Source organism: Pleuronectes platessa, chromosome 17 (genome assembly GCF_947347685.1).
Source record: "Pleuronectes platessa chromosome 17, fPlePla1.1, whole genome shotgun sequence".
NCBI classification, from domain to species: Eukaryota; Metazoa; Chordata; class Actinopteri; order Pleuronectiformes; family Pleuronectidae; genus Pleuronectes; species Pleuronectes platessa.
Window position 1 is genome coordinate 10,265,830 of NC_070642.1, and position 24,324 is coordinate 10,290,153.

Consider the following 24,324-nt stretch of genomic DNA (forward strand, 5'->3'; position numbering starts at 1 on the left):
AAATTACCATAACAGAAACTAATTATATTCAAATAATAGAATAAGCCATGTATTCATCTATTTTAAAATGAGTTGTAATACAGAGCAAGCTCAGTAGAGACATAGGCACTTCATCTAATTCATATGCAATAAAATCAGACAGAGCCATAAAAAGACAGCCAGCACAGTTATAGTGTGTCAAGTATCTCGGGCGCTTCATTATCATCCAGCGGTCAGATAGTAACGTTATTTAAATAGGATCAGTTTGAGGTGATTCCTGGAGATTTAAAGGTTTTGCTCTGGCCACGTGCTCCCTCCATTTGGCTTCCTGTCAAAAGTGACCACGCAGTGACGCCATGCTACTAGTCATTTATTATTAGTCTCCATTTAAGCTGGTTACTTCCACTGAGATTACAAATCTGTCCCTTTCACCGTGTATCAAGGTGCTTTTATTCCAGAGGCAATGATTTACACAAAAAACAAAGTACATTGAATTGATTGGGTCGACTGAGCGCGAGTGTGTTCCGTCATTGTTGCTCTTGGACGATAACTAAGTGTAAAATGAATTGAACAGAAACAATAATTCCGATTTAAATTCAGTGTCTTTTAATGATCTCTTTAAAAACAATGAGTAGATTCTCTGACCAGTTGGGTTTGTTCTAGAGGTAAAGTGTTCGATCCCCATTCACAAAAGGAAAATCAATTCTATCAAGTGTGCCTTGATAAATGCATAAACATTTTATTCATTTCAGAAGGCCACATTACTTTTCACATTTTCAACTCATAACTCACAAGTATTAGGACAACCAGTGTTTCAAAAATCCCTCTTGCGAAAGATATATAGTGATTAAAAAAAGAAATACATTATGTACAGGTTATTTTTATAGATATAGGGCTAACCGCCTCTTGATTGCTTGTGACACCTCAGGTTAATGTATTACTGAACTAAATCCCCAAATAAAGATAAATACAAGTCAGATATACTAAAAGAACCATAAAGTGCTCCTACAGATGATTTTCACTGTTGGTGACAAAGAAGGAATTCTAATGAGATAATACAGATCAGACTAGCTTCTACCAAATAAAATAAAAAACTATTAACATTTAGGGTTCACATGGTTAATGACAGCGTATCGTCTAATTCTATTCAGGAAACTATTCCATTTAATGCACACTGGAAGGCTGAAGATTAATTAATGTCATCTGTACGGTTTTATATTAATTTGCATATGACAGATTAGTAATAAATGACTTCAACAAAAACAATCTGAATTAGTCTTAGTATTGTTTTTAAAGAATAATTTTACCACGGAAAATATCAAAACTAAATTTCATTCATACATTCAGCAGGTCACGTAATGCTTTCTCTTCTTTATACCAGAAATGAAAATGGGCGAGACTTCTCATACAATTCACAAAAAACACTGCAAAAGCCTCCACACAGCAAAAAAAAACACACAATGGAAACCCAACCACGGCGGAAGTGAGTGACAACCTATGTTGACAATGAAACGAGTATTACCTCCTATCGTCAATTCATTGAAACGCGCACAAACCAGTCGCCACTTAAATTAGATGCTTGTCTATTAGAGATGTTACGGTACAGGTGCATAATTCATTTTATGGAGGCTCAAGCAACACCTCACATAGACAAGCTTCAAATTTAAAGCAGGCTTGACTAGGTTTTCACGAACAACAACTCTGCTCATTTCATTGTCAATAAACGTCATCGCTCAAAGTGTGGTGATAGAGTTTTTTTGGCAGTTGTGCTGTGGCTCTTGCATTCGTGTTTTCCGTAAATGTGCTATTGTGAGACGTCTCGGCCATCTCATATACAGCCCCATCTCTACAGTATGAAGGAGGTCCACTGAGTTGTGTGCTGACTCATACAGAAAAGAGCAGCATCTAGTGTTGGTCTCTGGTCCTTTGGATTTAAACACAGGCACATTTGGTGAGGCTTTCAAGACAAGCCCCCTCTACATATGTAAGACTCAGAGAGGGATGTGGTTTCAGTGTGAGACTGAGGTTAAATAATCGTGTGCGTTGGTTATTGCAGCGGCAGGAAGTTAATGGAACTACTCAGATTCCAGCTCTAGTTCCAGCTCCTTCTCTACATCGATCCACGAACGCCTCTTGGCACTGGGGAGGTCCTTTCCTAAAGCACCGCGCGTTAACGGCCGTGATGTGTTTTGCCCGCCTAGTGAGGCAGTAAGGGAATCATGGCCATTAAAAAGGTACGACAGTCTGACAGGGCTGTCCTCGTTGGATTTAGAAACACCTCTTCTCTGTCCAGCCGGAATCCACATCTCTACCGGCTCCCTCGGCTTCGGAGGCCGTCCTCTGCCTCTTTTCACTGGGACAGGACTGTCTGCTGCATCACTGGCCACTGCTGGCCTGTCCGCTGCTCGTTTCTTGGTCAATCCCAAATATTCTGTTTCACTTTGTCTTTCTTCGACCAGAGGAGATGTTGCACTTTCACTGACTGGTTTCCTGGTCTCATCTACCACGGGGAAAGGTTGGGTAGCGACGCGGTTCTTTGGAGGCCTGCCTCTGCGGGGTTTAGGTTTGGATTTAGATTTAGAATCATAAAACTCTTGCATACTGTTTAAGCTAAAGGGAGCAGCTGGCAGTGTTTTGCTCAAACCTTCCACTGTGCCCCCTTTCTGTTTGTCCTGCACAGCCACTGAAGGCATGATAATTGATTTGTTAAGGAGGGTGAACTCAAACATGGGATTGAGTTTCTGTGGAGGCTTTGGATCGGAGTTTAAGGATGTAGTCGTTTCCTCCAGAACATGGCTGCTCTCTGAGGGCGAGGCTGATCTGGATGAAGACAGGCTCTTCTCCTGGTGGTTGGATTCCACATCAGACAGCACATCAGACGGCATATCAGCTAAAGTGCTATCCCCATTCACTCCTGTCTTCAGCTTTGCCTCCATTAGCATGAGAGTAAAGAAGCCTGGAGTAGCTGTGAGAAGGTAAACAAAATATGAATTTAATGAAGTGATAATTGGAAATTTAAGTGAAACAATTAGACCTGGATAAATAATAATAATACTAATAAACTATATTTATACAGCTCTTTTTAAAAACAAGTACATAAAGTTTTTCATTGATATCTTAAGCAATGCAAGAACTTACTTGGTTTCATGGATGAGGGAAGTATGAGTCTGCTGGTCTTAGAGCGAATCAGAGGAAGTTGAATGGAACGGCGTTTGTAGGGCTTTCTGGGATTAAGTGTTTTAGTTACAGGGGTTGCAGTGGTTGGAGGAATGTCTTTACCTGCCGGGACCTGAGACTGTGAAACAGGCACACTGGCCTGGGCTGGAGCTCCAGGCTCTTTCTGAGTCTCTCCCTGGGATAACCTTGCAGTGAGGTCAGCCTTGGCAGGCGTGGACGCAGCCTGAGGATGGGGCAGTGGTGTTGACACGGGTTTGGGAAGGTTTCCACTGGATTTGGTTGAGTTGGGCTTAAGCAGGGGTTGTGCATTTGTTTGGGCAGCAGTGTTGTGTGGCCGCGCCTCCGATTGAGTTGTGATGAAGTCAGGATGTAACAGGGGCATGTGCTGGGACTGGGAGGCTGCGTCTTGCAGGAAAGCAGCTCTGGACTTGAGGAGCTCGGAAAAGAATGGACTCCATTTCTTCGCCTTTTCTCTCATTTTATGCCTATTGCAGATGTCACTCAGCTTATTTTTGATCAGATTCGCAGACTTGCCTAAAAAATTGTGACATTTCACATGAAACAAGTTTAAGTGAAGGCAGCCAAAATACACACACACACACACAACTTAACATGAGCGGCTGCATTTTATTTATCGAATTTGAAATGTCAACTTGTAGGAACAAAAACTATACATACCAGACAAAATGGAGAGCTTATTCAGATAGGTGGACTGTAACTTAGCCAATTTCCTCTTCTTCTCCTTGAGGAACTTGGACGTTTCAGCTATGTGTTTGATTTCCTTCACGGCCTGCAAACAAAGAACCACCAAGAAAAGACTGTGAAGATAACAGCGCTGTGAATGGATTATCCTGTCAGACTACAATTATACATTTGTAACAGTTTATTTGTAGTTTGTGTGGGCAGCCAAGCACAAATCTAAAACATGCATAGTTATTTGGAATGTGGTGAACAACGATCCCTTACTCGTATTCTCTATTACTTGTTTCCAAAAAGTGCACATTGAAACACAAACATCACGTGCACGTTGGAGGACTTTTGATGAATCTGTTGCCGTCCCCCAATCACAACACATAACGTGAAATTGAGAAAGTTTGACTCACGTGACTGTATTTCTAGAGTCGCCCCAAATAGCTGGCTTTAACCGACTTTTGAAAATGTTATTTATATAAAATGTTGGAAATTGTTTCTCCCTCGAAAATAGCAAATCAGAGTTTATGTGTGCAAGTAACGAGAAGGTAGGATCACTCTACAAGTTTACATGTCGAGTATCCAATTCTGATCATGTTTCTTACGCTGCTTACAGGACTACACATATTTACATTGGGTAACTCGGGGGGGAATCTCAGCTACTACAAAAGGGGTTTTATTCTCCATGTTTGTCGGCCCCAATAATTGGAGAAAAATAAACTGCTGGAGGATCTTGTGGAACTGACCATCGAGAGCAGGTGGAGCCTGGGGGGCTTGATGCCAACCAGGTCACCACAAAGGATGGTCTGGAGTTTGTCAAAAAGGATCCGCTGTTCAGTGCGTCTCTGCCTCTCTAACACCGTGTGGATCTTTTGCTTCTTTTTGTCCCGTTCTTCCTGGGGGGAGAGACAGCAGAGATAATGAGCAACCCATGAAAAACCAACCTGAACCTCTACTTAAAAAGTCATGGCAAGGGATTTTAGAAATGGTTACCTGGGTGCTGGGTTCCGTTTTAGGTACAAGACTGGACTGGAAGAGACTGGAATCGCAGAAAGGAATTAAAAATAAATCTTCAAAACCTCTCAAGAGTATAATTCAAACTCAACACACTACTTTATCTTTTCATTCACAAGCACACACATTCTCGTGTGAATTACCGTGAGTCCTGTAATGTTTTCATAGCAGCCTCCTTCATTTGTTCGATGGCTAATTGTTGTCTTACTTCCTCTACCGTCTCAATGTCCAATAGCTCCTCCTGAAGAAACAACATTCACAATGTTGTTTAAGCTGTGACTACAGGTTGATGTTTTTGTTTAGGCCATATAATTCACATTTTACATTTCAAAACCAATTTACGCTATATAATAAATATTTCTTTAACATACGTCTTCGTCGTCACCATCTCCACAATAGTCGGAGTCTTCAGAGCCTAGGCATTCTGAGGTGAAATCCATGTTTGATTCCACCCGTCCGCTGTTGGGGTCATAACCTGGAGACGTCTTTTCACCACATACCAGGTCAGATGAGGAGCAAGGCTCTAATGATGTACTACTTGAGAAAGTGTCCAAACCGAGCCAGTTTGCATCCCAACTAGGTAATGGTCTATAATTAAACAAGGCATCTTGTTGTGGGGGAGTTATAGTTTTAGCAGCGGTCATGTTTATAGTCTTTACAGTTTGTGATGGTTGTGTAGCTTCATTAGATCCAGACCTTGGGAGGTCAATGAGGGTGAAGCCCCCAGGCAAGGCCACTCCTGGTGGATTCTGGCCTCTGGTGCTCTCGTTGGCTGGAGGGCAGATCCTGAAAGAATACGTCCCACTCTGTCCAAGGAAGCTGGGGCTTTTCAGGGAGGGGGATACGGTGAGAGAGACCGGCGAAGACTTGGAGCTGTTCTGGACGTGACTGACTGAGCTGAGGTGGTTCGAGATGAACTGCTTGACAGCGATAACATTGGAGGAGTTTTGTGAATTCTGTGGGAAGGTGGTTGATCCTTTTTTCCAGGAGTCGAGATGCAACGGAACTGAAGGAACAGAAAAATCCCAAGAATGTCACTCTTTAAAGACAAATTATGGAGAAGGTATAACATGAAGGTCTATCTTTGGATTCTCTAATATTGTGAATTAGCAGCAATGTTTAATTAATGCTGATATATCTACAATGCAGTTTTTTTGTTTATTGTACTTGTAACAGAAATATCATGATTAAAATGCACAGAACACAGACAAAGGGTTGGGTTCATTTATTTGAGCCTTCCACCTAACATGAAATTTAGTTTTATCAATAGATTGTAAATTAAGAACGGACAAAGCACCTCTACTTCCTCCCATCGTACAAAAATGGGGCTAACATGTATATCAGATACTGGTGCTACCATCTTGTGCTTTTGACATGATTTGGAGCCAAAGGCTGTTTAGTAGGGATCCTGGTGTGGAGCTGGGGTGAAGCCGATACACCCACTCGACCAATCGCGAGTCAGTCTCAGATGTCAATAATTAAGTTTCACCCCATTTTTATAGCATCAAATAACTAATTAAAACTAAACTTATCAGGTATATGAAAAATTAAACACTAAGAACTTAACATGACAGGCACTAACTCATGGGAAAAATGAATTTGACGTATACTTTTGACTTTGTCAGTTTGACCCAGATCACACCTACTAACATGAATGAAGCAGGGATTGGGTGTGCTGTCATCTATATAGTTTCAACAATGTGTGTGTGTGTGCTAAGGTGTAGCAACAGAGATGATCTTACCTAAGGATTCGACTGCAATCTTCAGATCTGAGGTTCTCCTTGCAGTGACAGTTTGAGGCACTTCAGTGGCTGTGGCTTTCCCATGCAGAGTACTAGGCTTCTGAGAGTTTTTATGAGAAATGTCAGCGGGAGCATTAAGTCGGCCTGTCACGTATGCTGCAAGGCGGTTAGCTGGATGTAGAGATCCCATACCTCCCAGCAACAGTCTGGCCTGATTGTAAGATTTGCCATTCACCTGCAAAGATATATATATATATGAGAATGTTAAACTTTACAAGAACATACTTTACACCCAACCATTATCAACACCGTCAGTCATTTTCTACAAGTTAAAAGGTGTTTTTCCTTGAGGCTAACCTGTACAAGTGCACATGGTTGGCTGCCAGCAGGTTTGGTCCTGGCTTTTAGATTGCCTGCAGGTAAAACTCCACCCAGGAAAGGCGTGACTCCAACCTGCATCTCCAACTCCAGTATCTCCTCTGTGTTGGTTTCCCCGTCAACTGGCTTTTCCTCATCACTATCTTCACGTTCATCCTCCTCATTATCACTGGCTTTTGATGGTTCACTTATGTGCACCTACAAGAAGTAGAGTAGGAGAATTATAAAAAAATATATATATATATATCTCTAAGTAATGAAACAAGGTTAAAACAGTACTTAGGAACGACCACTGAGGGCTTACAATATGTAGAAGCTGGTCTTATTTTGATGTACCTGCTGCTCTTTTTAAATGGTCATGCAAATAGCTAAGAAATCAAAGCTGTACGCCTGTAGGTTTAAGTGAAAAAACACCCCACCATTACTTCTGTATAATTCTTAAAACCAATAGATTACTCATTGGAATCCTACCCTGTAAGTGACAATCGAGCCACTGTCAGTTGGCATGGAGATCTTGGTGAGTGGGCTGATGAGGTATGGTCCAATGCAGAAACTCTGAGACAACCTTTTCTCATTCATGCGCCGACTTAAAGCTCCTAGGACCATTTTGTGGTCCCTTTTCCACTGACATGCTGATTCGATCTGGATTTGCTTCCTTGGTTCATTTTCTGTGGTTTCCTTACCCATCTTCCTTGCTGAGGGACATAAGGAGATATGGTTATGTATAACAGCAAATATATTCAGTATCATACAGTTGGGTACATCCAGCCAACACAACGGAAACACTATTTTCAAAGAATAAGAAAACACAAAACAAAAAGATAAGGATTTAAGAAAATGTAGTCTAATTGTCTGTGGTATAACAAACAGGATTATATTATGTTTTAATTTGCCCATGTACATGTCTTTACCTGTTTTCTTTACAGAACTTGCATGGTTTCTCTGCGGGTTGTCAGTTGTTGTCTTCTGTTTTCTGCTTTTAAACTCTCTGACACGAGCACATGTCATGCCATCCCAGTATTTATACGCTGGTTCCTTGTCCTCCTCTCCAATCTAAAATAATACAAATTTCAATAAATTTAAAAAGGGACAATGGGTTGAAGAAAAATAAAAAGAGCACAGATTTTTTTATATAAAACTTAGTCAATAAATAGCAATATTTACAAGAATCTAATGAATAAATAACGAGCTTTTAGTACAAACATTTGGAAAAGCTTCAATTAAATCCAATAAAAGAATGACTTTTATAATTTACCTGCTGTGTTATACGAGTTGCACTGTTGTGTTTCACGTTCTTTGCACGGACAAAATACTGAGGACTTTCGGGGATGAAGAGTGGCTCTGCATCCTCATCACTAATGTTGCATTTCCACAACTTATGAGTGTGGGAGCCTGGGCAAGGTTGAACCACATGTTGCGTATTAGTCATAGCTGAGGAAGGACAAAAGCATGTGGTTAACACTTGTGAGTTACTGAGGGTTGCGACCACACTGAGCAGAATAAGAACAGACGTCCAAATAAATCAAAAGCCATACATATTGAAACTACCATTTAGGAGTCAGAATAAAAATACATAAATGATATACAAAATCTTACAGTAAACAGGTTGGATCTCTGGTTCCCTGTCCCCAGGAGAAATGTGCTTGGTGATCTTGCGTTTTAAGCAGGCACAACCAAACATGCATTCAGGCCGGCGGCAGTGGAGAGGACCTCTGTTCACATTCTGCAGACTGGAACACACACAGCCCAGTCTGCAGAACTCCTGAGTACATTCTAGTCCGGTGTCTTCAGACTGTGGATCTAAAGGTTCCTTCCGGCCCCATAAATGCGTCTGAGTAAAAGGAAAGGAGAAGACAGACAACACTTCTTAATCACTGATTTAGATTTTACATTACAAAAACAAGAATTACTTTTTACTTGACCAATAAAATACATTATAAGAGACACAGCCTGTCATTGGTATCAAATGATTGTACAAACACAGTATGTCATATACCTGTTTTGTCAGGAGAACAGACAGAGCCACTTTCAGCCTGTCTGGAGTCAGCTGTGTTCTTCTCAGACCCTTGTTCAGGGCTCCGACCTCCATTTGCAACAGTTTGACCTCAAACTTAGGTAAGCTTGCCGGTCTGTGTATTACACCCTTGTTCTGCCCAAAGTTTGCTGGGTGGTGTGTAGATGATCTGAGGAGAGAGAGGAACAAATTATGTGCTATGTGGTTTGAGGTTTAATGGGAAAAACAATGAGATGAAAGACTGTAGGTGGAATGATGGAGGGGAGTTACATGGAAAGATATTTGTTGTATATTAAAATCTAGGTGCTAATTCAGATTGAATTTAAATGTGTACATCTCCAAGAAAGCATGTTAACATGTTCTACAAACACAGACATACTAAGGAAGACAAGTGGGCTAAGCAAGACATAAGCTCAGGAGTTACTCTTACAAACTTTAAGACTAAACACATTAATCCCTTTTTGTTAAGTCGATACATTTGCTTGTTGTAAAGGACTTGGGGGGGCTTAGGGGATGCCGTTTGAAGTCGAATATGACACCACAAGAGCAGTATGCAGGCATTTTATTTTTATGTTGTTTTATTACGTCTGAAGTGTAAATCACCAGTTACTTCAGTTGTATTGGACTCAGCTTCAATAAAGTTTACCCCTGAGACTCCTGAAGTGTTCAGTGGACTTAAACACTTCACCCACCCCCAAATCGGCAAAGTGGTGAGTAGATATGTGATTTAACATTTTTTGGTAAACAATATGTTGAACGTTAATTAAATCTGATTAAACAGGCGACCAGCACTCTGTAGCAGCGGTGGCTGGGTCTCATCAACGCAAGTTTACGGTTCTGTGAACTGCGTCGAGTGTCACTAAACTTTGAATAAACAGATCTTTGTGCAGAAGCGGCGGCGCTGTTTTGGTTTCTGTAGACTGCAGCTCTATAACTGCAGGGCAGGTATACAATTTCAGCAAGAAAGCAGCAACCAGCATTACCAAAGGGTCAAGTTAAAAGCCCATTCCAAACAGGCAGGTTTAGAACAGGCAATGCATTAGTAAATGAAAGAACTGCATCTCAGAAACCCAAGGTTTCAACAAGTTAAATATAGGACCTAATAGACCATAATGAATGAAATGTAACAACTATGTCAAGTACGAGATATATAAAAGGGTCACAGAAATACTTACACTCCATAATTTAAGACAAGATGAAGTAGCAGACTAGGAAATAACCCTCGATACACGACCTAATCTCGCTAACAGCATGCACGGCCAAGCCAAGTGAATTGAGATCAATTTTGACCAAGGAGTCAAGGACTCCAAGTTATCAGTTCCACATTGGTCTTATACCAATACTACAAATTTCTGCACTAAAATCAAATCAAATAAAACCATAGACCAACAGGTTCTTGCGTACCTGTGTGAAACTGCACTAGACCCAGAAGCAGCATTTGCAGCATCTGTCGGTGTGGACGGAGATTTGGCTTGAACGGGTGTGGCAGGGCTTGGAAGAGGAGGAGCCGGTGACGTCACGGCAGAGTGGAGTCGGGGTTTGTGGGAGAGCGGGCAGGGTTTGTTGGGAGCAGGCTTCCGATGCTTGAGCATGCTGTCCAGGGTCTTCACGTAGCTGGAGCCTTTAGCGGGCACCTGATAGGCCACTGAGTCCTCAGGGTACATGGAGAAGGCAGCAGCCCGCTCACTGATTTGCTTAGCTTCGCTTTCCAAGTACTCATCCAACATGTCGCTGCAGAAGGCAGATAGGTTCTTTTGTAATCCTTTTGGAGAGGAAGAATAAAGAGATTTTAATTTATCAATGGGGAATAATGAATCAGACACTAATATATTCAGCTGGTTTCAGTTCAGTTAATCTTTTAGTAATAACAATGACTATACTAATCCCACTGAATGATAAAAGAAATACAGCAGATACTACAACAAGGGGAACAAGCCTCACCATCACTGTTCAAAGATGATTCTTTGTTTTTTATGAACTTGTTTTTCCATCCTTTTATTTTTGTCACGTCACTTGTCTTCCCAGTCCTGGAGATGAAGGGTAGTCCTTTCTCTGTGAAGGAGATATTCTGTGTTAGTCTTCAGTTAAAGGACAAAGCACACAAAGCTTCACAGTGTGGGGTTTAAGTGCTACTTAGGCAACAGATTCTCTACAGTTATTCTCATTATTGCAGAATACAATGTGTAAATTGACAGAAATGCAAATCCTAAAAAAATGTTAAGCAGCAATCCTTGATAGAAACAACTGGGACAAGGGAACAAGATTGGAACTACGATTAACCACTGCCTGTTTTATGTCTGTGTGTATTATTGTATCATTATCAGGGGATGGGTGTAAATAACACTGTGAATACTTAATTATGTTCTTTAGAATGACTGAACGGAGCGTTTGTTTCAGCACCTTAGGTCTTAATGGGTTAAATCTAGTCCATTGATCAACTGAACACTTCGATCCAATGAGAACAAAGTGGAGGTGTCCTGGGAACCACACAGACCCAGACCCTTCCGACTTGTTTGTTTCTTATTTCTGTCTGGTGTGTTTGGAACACAGACATAAAACTTCAAAACTATTACTAGGCTATTTTCTTAAACTACTTGAGCCAATGTTTCAGCCAGCTATTTTTTTCTGCATCTGCAAATACGTAAGCAAAGGCCCGCAAGGTTCACCATGACATACATTTAATCATCACATTGGAAGGCTTTTGTGTAGACATCAGATTACACTCTGATCGGTTGTGTCTAGAAATCATAACAAATCTCTTGACTCTCTTTCTGTCAAGGGTGGAAACAAAGCTGACAAGTACAAACAAGACACACCTGCACAGTCACTACATTTAGCTTATTAAAGAACATTTAATTAGATGTTTCAGAACTTAAAGTATCAGGTTTTTAGATACAATTTCTTGAAAAATTCAGATTCAGATGATAATTCACCTACAAATGTGCTGAAAATGTTCATTAAGTCCTTATACACAAACTGAAAACATTTGATTATGATCTGATCACTAACATTGAAAGTTTCTGCTGACATTATTGACAGGCTATAAGCAAGTTAGTCAGAGAAACTATGATCCTATATTCTCTTTTATTACACAGGTTAAAGTTAAATCTTGGAGTTTACTTGTTTTACTCAATTTCTTATTATGGCAACACTGACACAAATTATGTGTACAACGACGATATATCATAAATGAAGTTTGCAAACAGTCAAAAATCTGTCCAACTTACCACAGAGAGAGAGCGCAGTGGAGTTTTCTTGTTCTGGTAGATCCGCTGGAGGAAGAGGCAGATGAACCCCCACATACTGCAGGTCAACAGACTTGGTCGGGTTTAGAGAGCTCAGCTTCAACCCAACTATAAAAGGAGAGAAAGGAGTCAGAGGCAGAAAATAATAACATTATTTTTATTTGGTAAAATCCTGGTCAGCCACTGGGATGATTGTGTGTGTTTGTATGAACTCACCTTCCTGCAACACAGGATGGATGACCTGTCTGTGTTTGAAAACTCTGAGGTCCTGCAGCAGGACGGCCTCCTTGTGAACGATCTTCTCCTCGTCAGTCGCTGGGGTCAGCTCCTCTGAAACACACACACACACAAGAGAAATGTTTACAAATCACAATACAAGCACAACATTTGCTTCAATGTTAGTCAAGTACAATAAAACTAGGTTGTAACAGTATAATAAAGGTTCAAATACAGATCAAAACACGTGAACAAATAAAAATGATTTTATGTTCACCTGTTTGCTTCAGTGGCTCCTGAGTCGTAGGGGAAACTGGAGATACTGGTGCTGTGATTTCGGATGGCTTGTTCCTGATGTGAACATCAAGAGCTTCCTAAGAAATAAAAAAAAAAAAGACATTTACAGAACCTAAACCACAGACCACTCATAATGCTTCTGCTAAAGATAAACGAAATGTCATTTCAGAAATGTGTGCAGCTTCACAGAAAAGTCAACAAGCTCATTGGATGCGGAACCACACCCGGATTATATTAAATAAATCTTCAGAGCTGTGCTGACATTTGCAGAGCATTCTTTGCTTGTCATGTATGGTGGTTTTACCTTTGAGGTGAATGACACAAACAACAGGCCCTCGACATTGTCCAGCTCTGGTTGCAACGCGACAGTCAGTGACGGGCTGTGGACGACCTTCGAAGAGCTGCTAGCTGCAACCCTCCACTCTCTTCCCCGAGTCACCCAACGTGTGTTTGTCTTCTTCCTTCTCTTGCGGGTCCTCGGCAATGACTCCGGGGTAGACATTGAGGGAGTGGGAGTCGTGGATATTGCTTCGAGGCTGTGCTGCAACTTAGTGGTTGCAATGTTATCGAGGTTTTCCTCCACGGATTCCAGAAGTGGATGTTTTTCGACAAGCACAAGCTCACCAAGAGCATGCTTGCCTCGTAAGCAGTGAACAAATTGGTTCTTATTAGAAGATGTCGACATTATGGGCTTCAGGACCAGCCGAGTCGGACCATTTGAGACTGAAGCAGGGACGACGCGATTCTTTGTGCTGTAAGATACATTGAAGGTAATATTATTTATTGATAGTAAACATGAACAAGTTTAAAAGATTTAATGATGATTTTAATAAAAAATATATTGATTTGTAATACATGGGTTGGTGGTATTTGGACAAGCTAATTCCAGTAGTTTAGTTGGCACACATTTCCCTTATACGCGTATATGTTTACATGTCCATATACTTGAATAAAAGGCTTAGATGCTAATACATGTGACCATAACACAGTCTGATTTGGATCTTATATCTTATTAAGAACTGCTGCACTCTGAAACCCATTCTTCTCAATAGCACAACGACATTTTCATTGCTTTCTTATAGGGCAGCACACAGCTTGGAGAGCTCTCAGGCAAGCTGTGACTAACACTCCAATACAAACGAAGCTTCCAGTCGGGCACGGAATGCACAATGGAGAAAAAAATGATATTGTTAGTGTCTAAATTCCCTGAATAATCTGACACTGAGTTTATGTGTCTATCAAGACAACAGAAGGGAAGCATTACCATGGATACCCATTTCAAATCAAGTAGGTATGTCAGATGTGTTTTAAGAGTCAGGTAGCTTGTTGTTGGTAGGGAAAATGTCTCAACAAAAAAAGGATGCAAACTCCACCTATTAAGGTCTGAAAGCAGCAGCCAGTGCAGCGCAAATTGCTTTCTATCTGGAAGAGCAAAGTAAAGCAACAGGATCGCAATAAATACTGGTTTAAGTTGTATGAATATTATACTGAATACATGACATTTTTTGTTTTAGTGAAGACTGTAACAGGTGCTAGCTCAATTGAGTGGTTGTCTTAGAAAATACTTCATTTAGATATTTTTAAGTTGTCAACATTCTGTACATTTGATTGTTTCTATACTGCCAGAATTCACTCATTATTTATTAAATATGTAATTGGGGTTGATTTACTGAGTTAATACTGTAGTTATAATAAGTTAAAAGCAGTGAGTCAGTATGTGTGTTCAGCACCAGCATAACAACACAAAAATAATCCAAATTGAAGCGCACTGAACCTGTTTATGGTTGATAATGACAACTCTCTTTAACTGGTCTGACTAAGCAAACTGTTGAATGGTTTCTAAGAGTAATATGAATGTGTTACAAAGTGGCCAAATCAGACAGGAAAACAGCAGCTCACCTCAGATCCACAGCCTCCTCTTTGCTTTCATTTGGCTCCAACACGTTGAACTGAGCTTCTATCTTTACCATGGATGGAGCCTCTGCGCTGACCCGGACTAGACGAGGGTTGTGTCCGTCCTCCCTGAAGCCTTTTGCAAACGGGTTATGGTTAATTTTCAGCTGCGTGATCCGAAAGTTCTGGTAAGTCGTCACAGCCATGAATTCAGTTTGTGGAAAAGTGAAGGTCATGCTTTCCGGCCCCATAAACACAGGCTTATCGGGTGTGGTTGTGACTCCATCTGGGACAGGTATCACATGTAGCCTTGGAATGTAGCGATGCATGGAGTGTAGGATTATGTGACCGTCCTGGTCTTGGAAATTATTGGTCAGTTTGAGCTTGTAGAAAGAAACCAGGCCGCCCATCCACACCGAGCCTTTGCTAGTTGCGTAATGGTGGGCAAAGGCTCGGATCAGACCCTGGGTCTGGTTTTCAGCTGCTGCATTGCTCTCCCACTGGGATCTGTTCCAGCGGTATTTGTACTGGTCAGACGGAACCAGGGACAGGACCAGAGTGTAGTGGCCCTCGGGATCTAAGCCAGCCAGACGATACCGGCAGTACGGAAACATGCGTCGTCCTTGTTTTGTGAGAATCATCTCAGTTCCACAGCTGTTAAACTGCTTCCACACGCTGTTATTATCCAGAGAGACAGTGACACCTTTGAAAGTTAGAACAGCAGGAAATTCATGCTTCTGTTCAGCACCGCCAAACGTGCTGGATGGCCACTTGGACAACGGTAGTGAGTCTGGGATGTTGTCAAGATTTGTCCCTGAGCATTTTAAAGAGTCTGAGGCTGATGCTATGTTTGAGGTAGGTGGGCTCGTTTCAACAGTCCCTTCATGGGTGTTCGATGATGTTACTGCAGGCTTGGCTGGGCTAGCTTCAGCAGGTGAGGAGAGAGCCGAGCTGCAGTCATGACTTGCCATGGACACGGCTCTGTTCTCGATCTCAGTCTCACCAGTGAAATTAGTCATAGTGGCAGGGAAAGGAGGTGAAGCAATGATGGCAGCAGGAGTGGCTGATGGAGGGACGTCAGTCAGACCCCCCTTTTCATCCTCCACAGGGGGGTCCTCCATGGACGTGAGCTCAGAGTCTGTTGCCGGCATCACCAACGGATATTGTTATACCACTTCATTGAATGCCTAACGTAAAAAAAAGATACAAGAATAATGATGTTATTCATTTAGTAGAGTGGCGCTCCGAAGGTGCAACATATATTACAGAGATATTAACATACTCAGGCAAGACAGAGCATAGAAATCCAAGGCAAGAAATTGTTGTTTTAAATAATTACAACAGAAGTTAAGAGAAGCAATTAGAGCTCAATCAATAAGAGCAAGCAGTGGCAGAAAGACACAGCTGCTAATGATTAATCAACAAATGCAAACAATGATCAGCAATTAGTACAACCTACAATGTGCAGCACTACTCTAAATATCAACCCAAGAAACCAGAAAGTCAATATCAAAGCCTTGTTTCTATATTGTACAAATTTAGCGGGCATCCGACTCTCGGTTTCTGTGGTTACTAGCTGTATGACTGTAGAATAAAAAAGGCATCCGGGACAAGTTTCAAGATATCTGATCTCCATGATTCATAGAAGAGCTCTTTATGTCAAATAAGAATCCCATAGTGAATCAAACCATTTCAGAGCAATTGTAGGATCAGACCATACCCTCCTGAAAAATAAATTAGCTGCTAATGGAGGAATGATCATTTATTTACAAGGGGGGGGGGGGGGGGGGGGGGCTATCGCTCATCCTATGAAAAGCTGGTGGAGTCTTGTTCTCACATTGAAGGATACGTAGGGGGAAAAATAATTACAATGATTATCAATATTGTTTTATCGCCCAGCCCTTGTGTGGCATGACACTATGAGTAGACTGGGTTGTTTGGATGATTCCTGAACAGTTCCAGTTTCTGGACTAAAGACTAAGAGGTTCTGGAGCACTCTGCCTGAGGAAATATTATTATAATTTATGTCTTACGTTTCTCTTATTTTTTTAGTTGTTTGTTTTCATTTGTGTAACTTGTTTTAAAAAGTGCTATATGAATAAGATAATATTGTTATACATTATGTACAATATATAATACAATATTCAGGCTGTTAATGTTTTAATTCCCAGCCATAGTGGCATGACACTGGCCGTAGGTTGATACGTTGAAATGTTGCATATGCATATATAACAATCACAATAAAAATATTCGACTTTAAATTAAATCTGGTCAGGGTAAAGCCCCTGGAGGAGAAAAACTGTAACTACCCCCTTAGGTTAGCACGCTTTAAAATCTCCATTCGATGACATGTGTCTGATTTTACTTCCATTTAAAAAATGACAAGTGACTTTAGGGTGTGAGTATTTCCCAGTTTGATCATTTGTCTTGGCCGTGTGAGGGAGCTGGACTTTGTCTTCCTGGAGCGAGCAGCGAGACCTCTTCGGTGTGACTGACCAATGGCCTGGCAGAGATCACTCAGCTGAGGACATGGCTCGAACGCTCGGACGGGGCCTGTGTTTTTCTAACTACAGATAACACCAACACGTCTTGTGCTCGGGGTCCCACCTCAAGAACCACACGCGCGTTCAGTTCCGTCGACGACGGGAGGTGCCACCGAGGAAACCTGTTCTCTGCCCCGCGGTTCATCCCACACGGTCACACCAACACCCAGATGCTGGGCTCTGAGGAAAAGGTGTTAACCGGCCGAGCGACTTACTACGGGCGTGTTTACAACGCAAACACACCACTATTCTCCGGCTAACTACGTAAACCATTCAAATATGAAGCCGGGCTGGTGGTTTAAGTTGTTTAACACCCGCTTTAACAGCGCGCGGAGAGGAGAGGAAGGCCGTCCGCTCCTCCACTCAGCAAGTTGGGGAAAGTTGCAGGTTTCACTGACGCCTCACCTTTCAACCGTCGGTTGGAGCTCCTCGTGGCCGGCGGCGGAGACGCTGTTCCTGGCGAAGAGTGGCGACTGTTGCACGTCCTGTCGGTTGTAACGAGGCTCGTCGCGGTCCCTCGAACATAAACACGAACTGGCAAATGGAGGCCGAGAGCCACGCCAGTGTGTGCTCGTATCGACCGACCCGAGCGTGCACGCGGAGGAGTCAAAGCGCATGCACGTATATCAGCACCCCCCACCTCTCGCTCTCTCTCCTCGATGGCGCGCGGTTCCCGGGTCGCCAGCAGCGCGAGGAGAGCGGGAGTCCGTGCGCGAACCGGGGAGGACAACAAGTTTGCACGAGGATGCGTGCGTGTTGTTCTATTGACCCGCACACGTACACACGCACCTGAGACTCTTCCTCTTCACTTGTTTCACCTTTGACGATCACATCTCCATTCCCCCTCTCACACACACACTCCTCTCTGTCCCTCACACACACACACACACACATACACACACATCCGTGCTCTCGGGTCGTGACGTCACGCGGTCACCATGGCGGTTGCGCTCCCGCAGCCAATCCTCACGCTGCCTCCGCAGGATTCTTACGACCTGTTTTCTCCTCGTGACACTGTCCGGAGTAAAAACGGCCCAAAACACCCCGCCCATGTTAATTTGGTTCGTAAATATAATAATTACGACATGACCCACGTGTTTTCTCCTCGGACACACGGCCGATCGTCAACTCTGACCTCCGCAATTTAAATCGATAACCGCTGTATTTCGTGGACACGCCACAAAACTGCGGTGAGTCCCACTGTTTTTAACCTCAGCGACTCTCGCAAACATGGCGGCAGTCGCTGGGTTAAAAAAATTAAAAACATCGCACATCGGCCCAAACTTTTCTGTCGTGCAAACATCTGTCGCATAATAACGAGAGAAACAACCTGAATGTAAATAACCAAGTTATTCTATTGTCATGTTAGAGTTCCTACACATGGACAGGAAGTTATACCATGGCGGGTGTTAGGTGGTGGCTATTAACTGGGATATTGACGTTTTTCGCAGTCTTTACCAAAGAAGATAGTAAAGGCTTACTGATTATTATTTTTCCTAAATATACTCGAAAGTACCTTTACACTACATGTTGAATATAACACCTACAGGCTAAACAAACACAACAATTGGCTAAGTTAGATTGAATTTAATATTACTATATACAAACAATTAGCCTGAATAAATTAGCTGAATATTGATAGTCTGATTAAAAGTTATTCTATCACTGTGTAAGAATTCCCACATAAGATGCACAGGAAGTTGAAGCATAAAGCGATTTTTGGGTGCCGGCTATTTACTGGGTTGCAGTAACCTATTTGAACGTTTTTGATACCCAAGTATGTACAACATAAGAAAATACACACTCTGTAAGTCCTGCCTTAATATTTAACTATAATGTACACAGGGATTAGATTCATATTAAATATTATACTAACATGGTAATCTAATTTATAACAACACAATCAACTATGCTTAGCTAAGTTATATGGCCTTAAATTTACTTTTATGACTCTTTTAAATGGCAGCTGGACGTAACTGAACTTAATGTTGGCAAGGGTGTTTAAAATGCACACAAAAAAACACATATATATATATATATATATATATATATATATATATATATATATATATATATAACTGTACTGTATTTTCCACACTAAATATTATGTTTTACATTAATATGCGACCAATTATCCATATAGCCAGATGATTCATCAAATCTAATGGATCAGCAAACTGATGGAGTTGATGAAAAATGTATTAATGTAAAAAGAATTTTCTGGGTGCCATACGTGTCTGTGCATTGAGGGTGGTGTCTGTCCACCGTTGTTCTGATTGGTGGGGAGAGGAGGGCGCTGAGATGTATTCAATGCCTCCATGAGAAAGGTGCAAACAATTATAATAGATGTGGTGAGCTTGCATGGCAGCTGTTGTGTTCGATACCACGCAGCATAGTGAGATAATGACATCTGGGTCGTTTCTCGCGTGTGCCACTAAAATACACAAGTACCTTACATTTTCTGAAACGGTTCAATTCACTGTGGTGTTATTATCCAGAGTTTGCATATGAAAAGACGAAATTATCACCATATCAAATGTAACGTGATGTTTATGGCAACGAGGAGGAGTCTATTCGCGACAAGGAAGTGTGGCGGAGAATCCACGCGAACCCATCGGTTGTGACCCACGTGCACGTCTCGTGGTGACGCGCTGCAGTCTGTTCCTGACAACACCTCATGTTCACTTCGTCTTGGAGTGAAACTATAATCACACCTGTGGGGTTATTCTGCTTTGACAGTTTATAAACGAAGTATTCCGTCGTGGGGGGTGGACTTTGAAACGCTTTTGCATACAAACTGTGTGAAAAGAAAAGAAAAAAGTGGTAAAAATCCAATAAATATGCATAAATCCAATGTCCACTGGGGGGTATTTTTCAATTTCCACAAAATTGTGCGGGGATGATCAGATTATTTGTCAAACATTAAACATAAATTCATCACTACACAATTTAATAAAACGGTAAAATAATTCAGGGGTTGACAAGTGCGTGCACACACACACAGACACACACGCACACACACACACACAGCTGTAACACAAGACAGCTATTTACATTTAAAATACACTTATAATGCTGTGAACATTCGAAATTAATAATCATTTTTGTTTCGCATTGGTTATACAATATTTACTTTATTGTGTAAAATCGGAAGTTTATCACTATTGATTTTATTCTGCTTTGTTATTTGTTGTTGCATAACAAACAATAAACTATTTACAGACATTTAAAAATCAGAAGTGGCAGCACAGACAATAAATGGTGCACAGACATTGTTTGACCTTCGTGAGTTCTGTCACAACTGTCAAACCAAGTTTTAAATGACCATGAAAAGATATAATAACATATTTAATCAATCACCACGCTTTAAAACCTAGATTCTACTCGTTGTATTTTTATAAGGGAGACGTGTCTGGCCTCATATTATCAGAGTGTTACAATCAACCTGCCATCAACCAGATCTCTATAAACGTATATACATTTATCACAACCAGCCTCAGGAATAAAATGGAACTTGCGTCTAATCATTTTAACAGTGGTCTTGTTAAGTGAGTCCTTTTTTTGTCCAATGTCAAAAGAGAATCTTTTCAGCTAACTGTCAGGTCAAAGGTGTCAATGCACGCGACGTGTCACATGACAAAATGTTAATGGATGGGACAGGTTGTCAAGAGCTGAGCACTTCAGAGTTCAGTCGCACGTCTATGCACGCAGCTTCAAATCCTTCCATGAAATCTGTATTTACACGGCAGTGAGAGCACAGTAGAAGATGATGGAAAGAGACGGGTCAAGTTATGAATCTGCTGGTTCTGAGAGGGAGAAGAAGCAACTTAGGCCGTGTTGGTTTATGCACAACAGTGTAATGTTAGGTTCACAAGTGCAGTGAAAAACCGAAGGCAGCTCGTGAGTCTGTATTTATCAGAGCAAAGCAGCGACTAGTAATTATTTCGGGTCACACTTTCCCCGCATGAGTTTCTCTTGTCCTCCTCCTGCATGCGAGAGTCTCTTTAAACAGCAAATAATAACACTTACAAACTGAAAACTACTCTTAAAATGGCAGAAACAAACATTTGCACCAAAGGAACATTTTTATTTCATATGTGATGTTAATAAGGGTATACAACTGTAAGAAAAAGCTGTAATTTGAAGAAGTAAAGATTAGTTCATCGCGAAAGCTCTGAAAAAAGGGTTTGCAACTAGCGTAACAACCTAACATAATTTTTGCATATACTGTCAAATTATAAAACACATTTTCATGGATGACATTAAAAAACCTATTTGATTTGTTATTTTACATTTCCCCCAAAAATATGTAGTTAAAAAATCTGATAATTCTGACCTGAAGAGGGTCTCTCCATCACTTCCTCATAAGGTTTTTGATAGAGAACAGATTGTTACCTATCCCGTACATATAGGGACTGATGGATGTGTAAGAAGTTGAGATGAAGAACTCCATTTCATCCCAAAAAGGAAGGTCAGTGGGGAAGTAAAACAGCTGGAAGATCAGGTAGAGAGTCCAGTCTACTTGGAACAACCCCATAGCGGCCAGCACGGCTATCACGCTGCGCTGACGCCCCGGACCTTTACCCTTCTTTCTCGTCTGGCTCGACACACTCATCACGGACGTCACCTGCTTCCTCTGGCTCAGCAGCACTTTGATGATAAGGCAGCCGGTGCCTGTGACAATGATGAGAGGCAGCAGGTTGCACATCAGGATGAACAGGTATTTGTAGAAGCGGTTGATTAGGTGACAGGAATGTTTACCACAATTAAAGAAGTCTGGCGGGCAGTAGCCTGTGTTTCTCGTCGCATTGTCCGCAGAGCCTTGCAGGTTTATGAAAAAAGTGGGGAGACTGAGCAGCAACGAGAGCGCCACACAAAGCCCGCTCACCATCCACGCTGACCTGATGCTGTCCAGACAGATCGGGAGACTGGACCTCATGCTGGCGTCTCGCAGCTTCTGGTAGCGGAAGATGCTGATGAGGACAGTGAAGAGGATGCTGCTGATTTCCCCGAACATAGTCAGGAACTTGAGAATGGGACACGGCCAAGTGCTTGTGATGATGAAGTAACCCTCAAGAAAAACAGTGTCGTAGATGTTCAAGATGACAATCTCCTCCAGGTTGGCCGTGGCCAGTCCCAGCAGAAAGAACTCAAAGGACTTCACCCGGGAGAACTTGGTCTTAAGGATGGAGAGGATGAGAAATACGTTACCCACAAGTCCTATGCAAGAAATGAAGATCCTCAAGCCGAGGAGGTTGACAGAAAATCCACTCATTATTATAAAATGAGCTAGATCGTCCCCCAAAAAATGACTTCTGTGTCGTTGTCACAGAAGTCAAGAGGGTTATGATTTGCTGCATCACTGACCAGAAACCCTTGTTATCAAGATTTGAAAGGTGGCAAGAATCTCGAATGATGATTGGTTGCACTCATTATAGAGAGAAGGAGAACAAGAGGATGCTGGAAACATTGAAGGGCGGGACTCATTAAAGTTTTACCTTTGAGCTTTTCAAAGCTCCATCTTGAGACCAGCTTTGTGTCAGAATACAACTCCTGCGAGAACAGGAATATCCTTCAACACTTCTTATTTACCACCAATTTTTTTTTCATTTTGTGATTTAATTAACATGCTACACTTATGATGCACAATTGACAATGTCCAATAACTGTTTTTTTTTGTTTTACATTTCTACCTAATACCCTTTTGTAAGCATGTTAAATCTAATGTTTCTTTCAATATTTTAGGAAAGTTGGGGGATTATGTCACAGCTCTCTCTCTCTCTCTCTCTCTCTCTCTCTCTCTCTCTCTCTCTCTCTCTCTCTCTCTCTCTATATATATATATATATATATATATATATACGAGAGAGGAGAAAGAGAAAGAGAGGACAGAGAGCTCAAGTAAATTGGGTTTCTATCAAGATGTACTGGTTAGAACTTCCTGTACCTGTTTTAGAGAGGGGCAGTAAACACACAATATGAGAAAAGACAAACTGCTCCACTGTTCAATTATAGTCAGTTTGAAAGATCATTAGAACAATAATCTCCTTATTTTAGGGATTAAATATAAGGTCCAGAATTGAAAATAAAATAAAACAATGTGTCTGGGCTTGACCACATGTCTGTCTTTGTGTGTGTGTGTTTGTGTGTGTGTGACAGAAGCTTGTGGACCCTGCTGTTGACACAGAACCAGTTCATGTTCCAGCTTGCCTCTTTTCCTCTTTTCCACTGTCTAGTTAGCATTTGTTCTCTTCAACCATCCCATATCCTGATTCAGCTTAATTGTGAATCCCACTGTGTGTATACTGTGTGTGTGTGTGTGTCTTTGTTTGTGCATGTGTAATTAAGGATAAGCCCTACATTGGCAGTTTATGGTTAAACTGGGTGTTGCCCGATGAAACTGGACAGCTCAGTCCTTTTTCACCATCCAATAATTAGCAATCAGAAACCTGATCAAATGGCATGTACAGGTTTAATAGTAATATAAATCATACCAAGGTGTCAGACAATAGCCCCAACCCTACGCAAACTTTATTTATTTTTTCCATTTTTCTGGCTCGTGACAAAGGAAGTATTCAGCAGTCATCACATTGTAGTCTACATTGATCTACAATTTAAGTTAGAGTCCGAGGCCTTATAATCCTATTGGCTGGGAAATATACACATTTTTATTAATGCATAATAATAAGTACATTAAGAATCTGTACATTGAAATATAATTTTATCACTGGAGATGTATTGACACCGCACAGATGTAAATGTTGAAATTAATCGCTGCATTTAATCACTGATTATATGGAATTTCGCAATAATTTTCTTATTTACTTTATAAGGAGTGTGGTCTTTCATTCTTTCATTTTGAGTGCATTATTTCTTCAGGTAAAGACTTTGTAGTATATCAATCAAACAATCAATCAATCAATCAATCAATCAATCAATCAATCACACACACAAACTTTATCTGTATAGCTCTTTTCATACAGGTTGGTGCAGTTTTAAGAACTTCAGACTTGACAAATAAAACAAATAAATATGCTGACAATGAGATACCGTAAAATGTATTTAAAAAGTTATAATAACAGTAAAGCCACGTAAGAACAAAAATACAATAAGAAGAAAGAAAAAGTCAATCAAATTG

General features: G+C 41.2%; 2 protein-coding genes across 3 annotated transcripts; both read right to left on the minus strand.

Annotated features, from left to right (window-relative positions):
• Positions 1-562: 562 nt before the first annotated feature.
• magl (MAX dimerization protein MGA-like) lies at positions 563-18,120 on the minus strand. Of its 2 annotated transcripts, none has more exons than XM_053445561.1 (22): positions 17,978-18,120; positions 14,652-15,832; positions 13,057-13,504; positions 12,733-12,829; positions 12,456-12,569; positions 12,222-12,347; positions 10,936-11,046; positions 10,399-10,756; positions 8,977-9,163; positions 8,577-8,811; positions 8,236-8,411; positions 7,892-8,033; positions 7,452-7,675; positions 6,960-7,178; positions 6,603-6,837; positions 5,232-5,866; positions 5,004-5,101; positions 4,840-4,885; positions 4,593-4,742; positions 3,835-3,946; positions 3,118-3,690; positions 563-2,944 (listed from the first exon to the last, which is right to left on the minus strand). In XM_053445561.1, exons 2-22 carry the CDS (start codon positions 15,794-15,796, stop codon positions 2,055-2,057), a joined length of 6,321 nt encoding a protein of 2,106 aa, XP_053301536.1. In that variant the 5' UTR covers positions 15,797-15,832; positions 17,978-18,120; the 3' UTR covers positions 563-2,054. The 2 variants fall into 2 exon arrangements, with proteins under 2 accessions (XP_053301536.1, XP_053301535.1); XM_053445560.1 differs by lacking the exon at positions 17,978-18,120 and adding an exon at positions 17,594-17,772.
• A 3,422-nt stretch (positions 18,121-21,542) lies between these two features.
• LOC128460413 (uncharacterized) lies at positions 21,543-22,463 on the minus strand. The gene has a single exon (XM_053445595.1). The coding sequence runs from the start codon at positions 22,461-22,463 to the stop codon at positions 21,543-21,545; it is 921 nt and encodes a 306-aa protein (XP_053301570.1).
• Between the last annotated feature and the right edge of the window lie 1,861 nt (positions 22,464-24,324).

Excerpts from the sequence above, each read along its gene's own strand:
- magl (XM_053445561.1), bottom strand. The coding sequence starts at position 15,796 with ATGCCGGCAACAGACTCTGAGCTCACGTCCATGGAGGACCCCCCTGTG. Across the intron at positions 7,676-7,891 it reads AAGTTCTGTAAAGAAAACAG|CAAGGAAGATGGGTAAGGAA; the intron begins GTAAAGACATGT and ends TATGTCCCTCAG. Across the intron at positions 5,102-5,231 it reads GAGATGGTGACGACGAAGAC|GAGGAGCTATTGGACATTGA; the intron begins GTATGTTAAAGA and ends TTGTTTCTTCAG.
- LOC128460413 (XM_053445595.1), bottom strand. The coding sequence starts at position 22,463 with ATGAGTGGATTTTCTGTCAACCTCCTCGGCTTGAGGATCTTCATTTCT.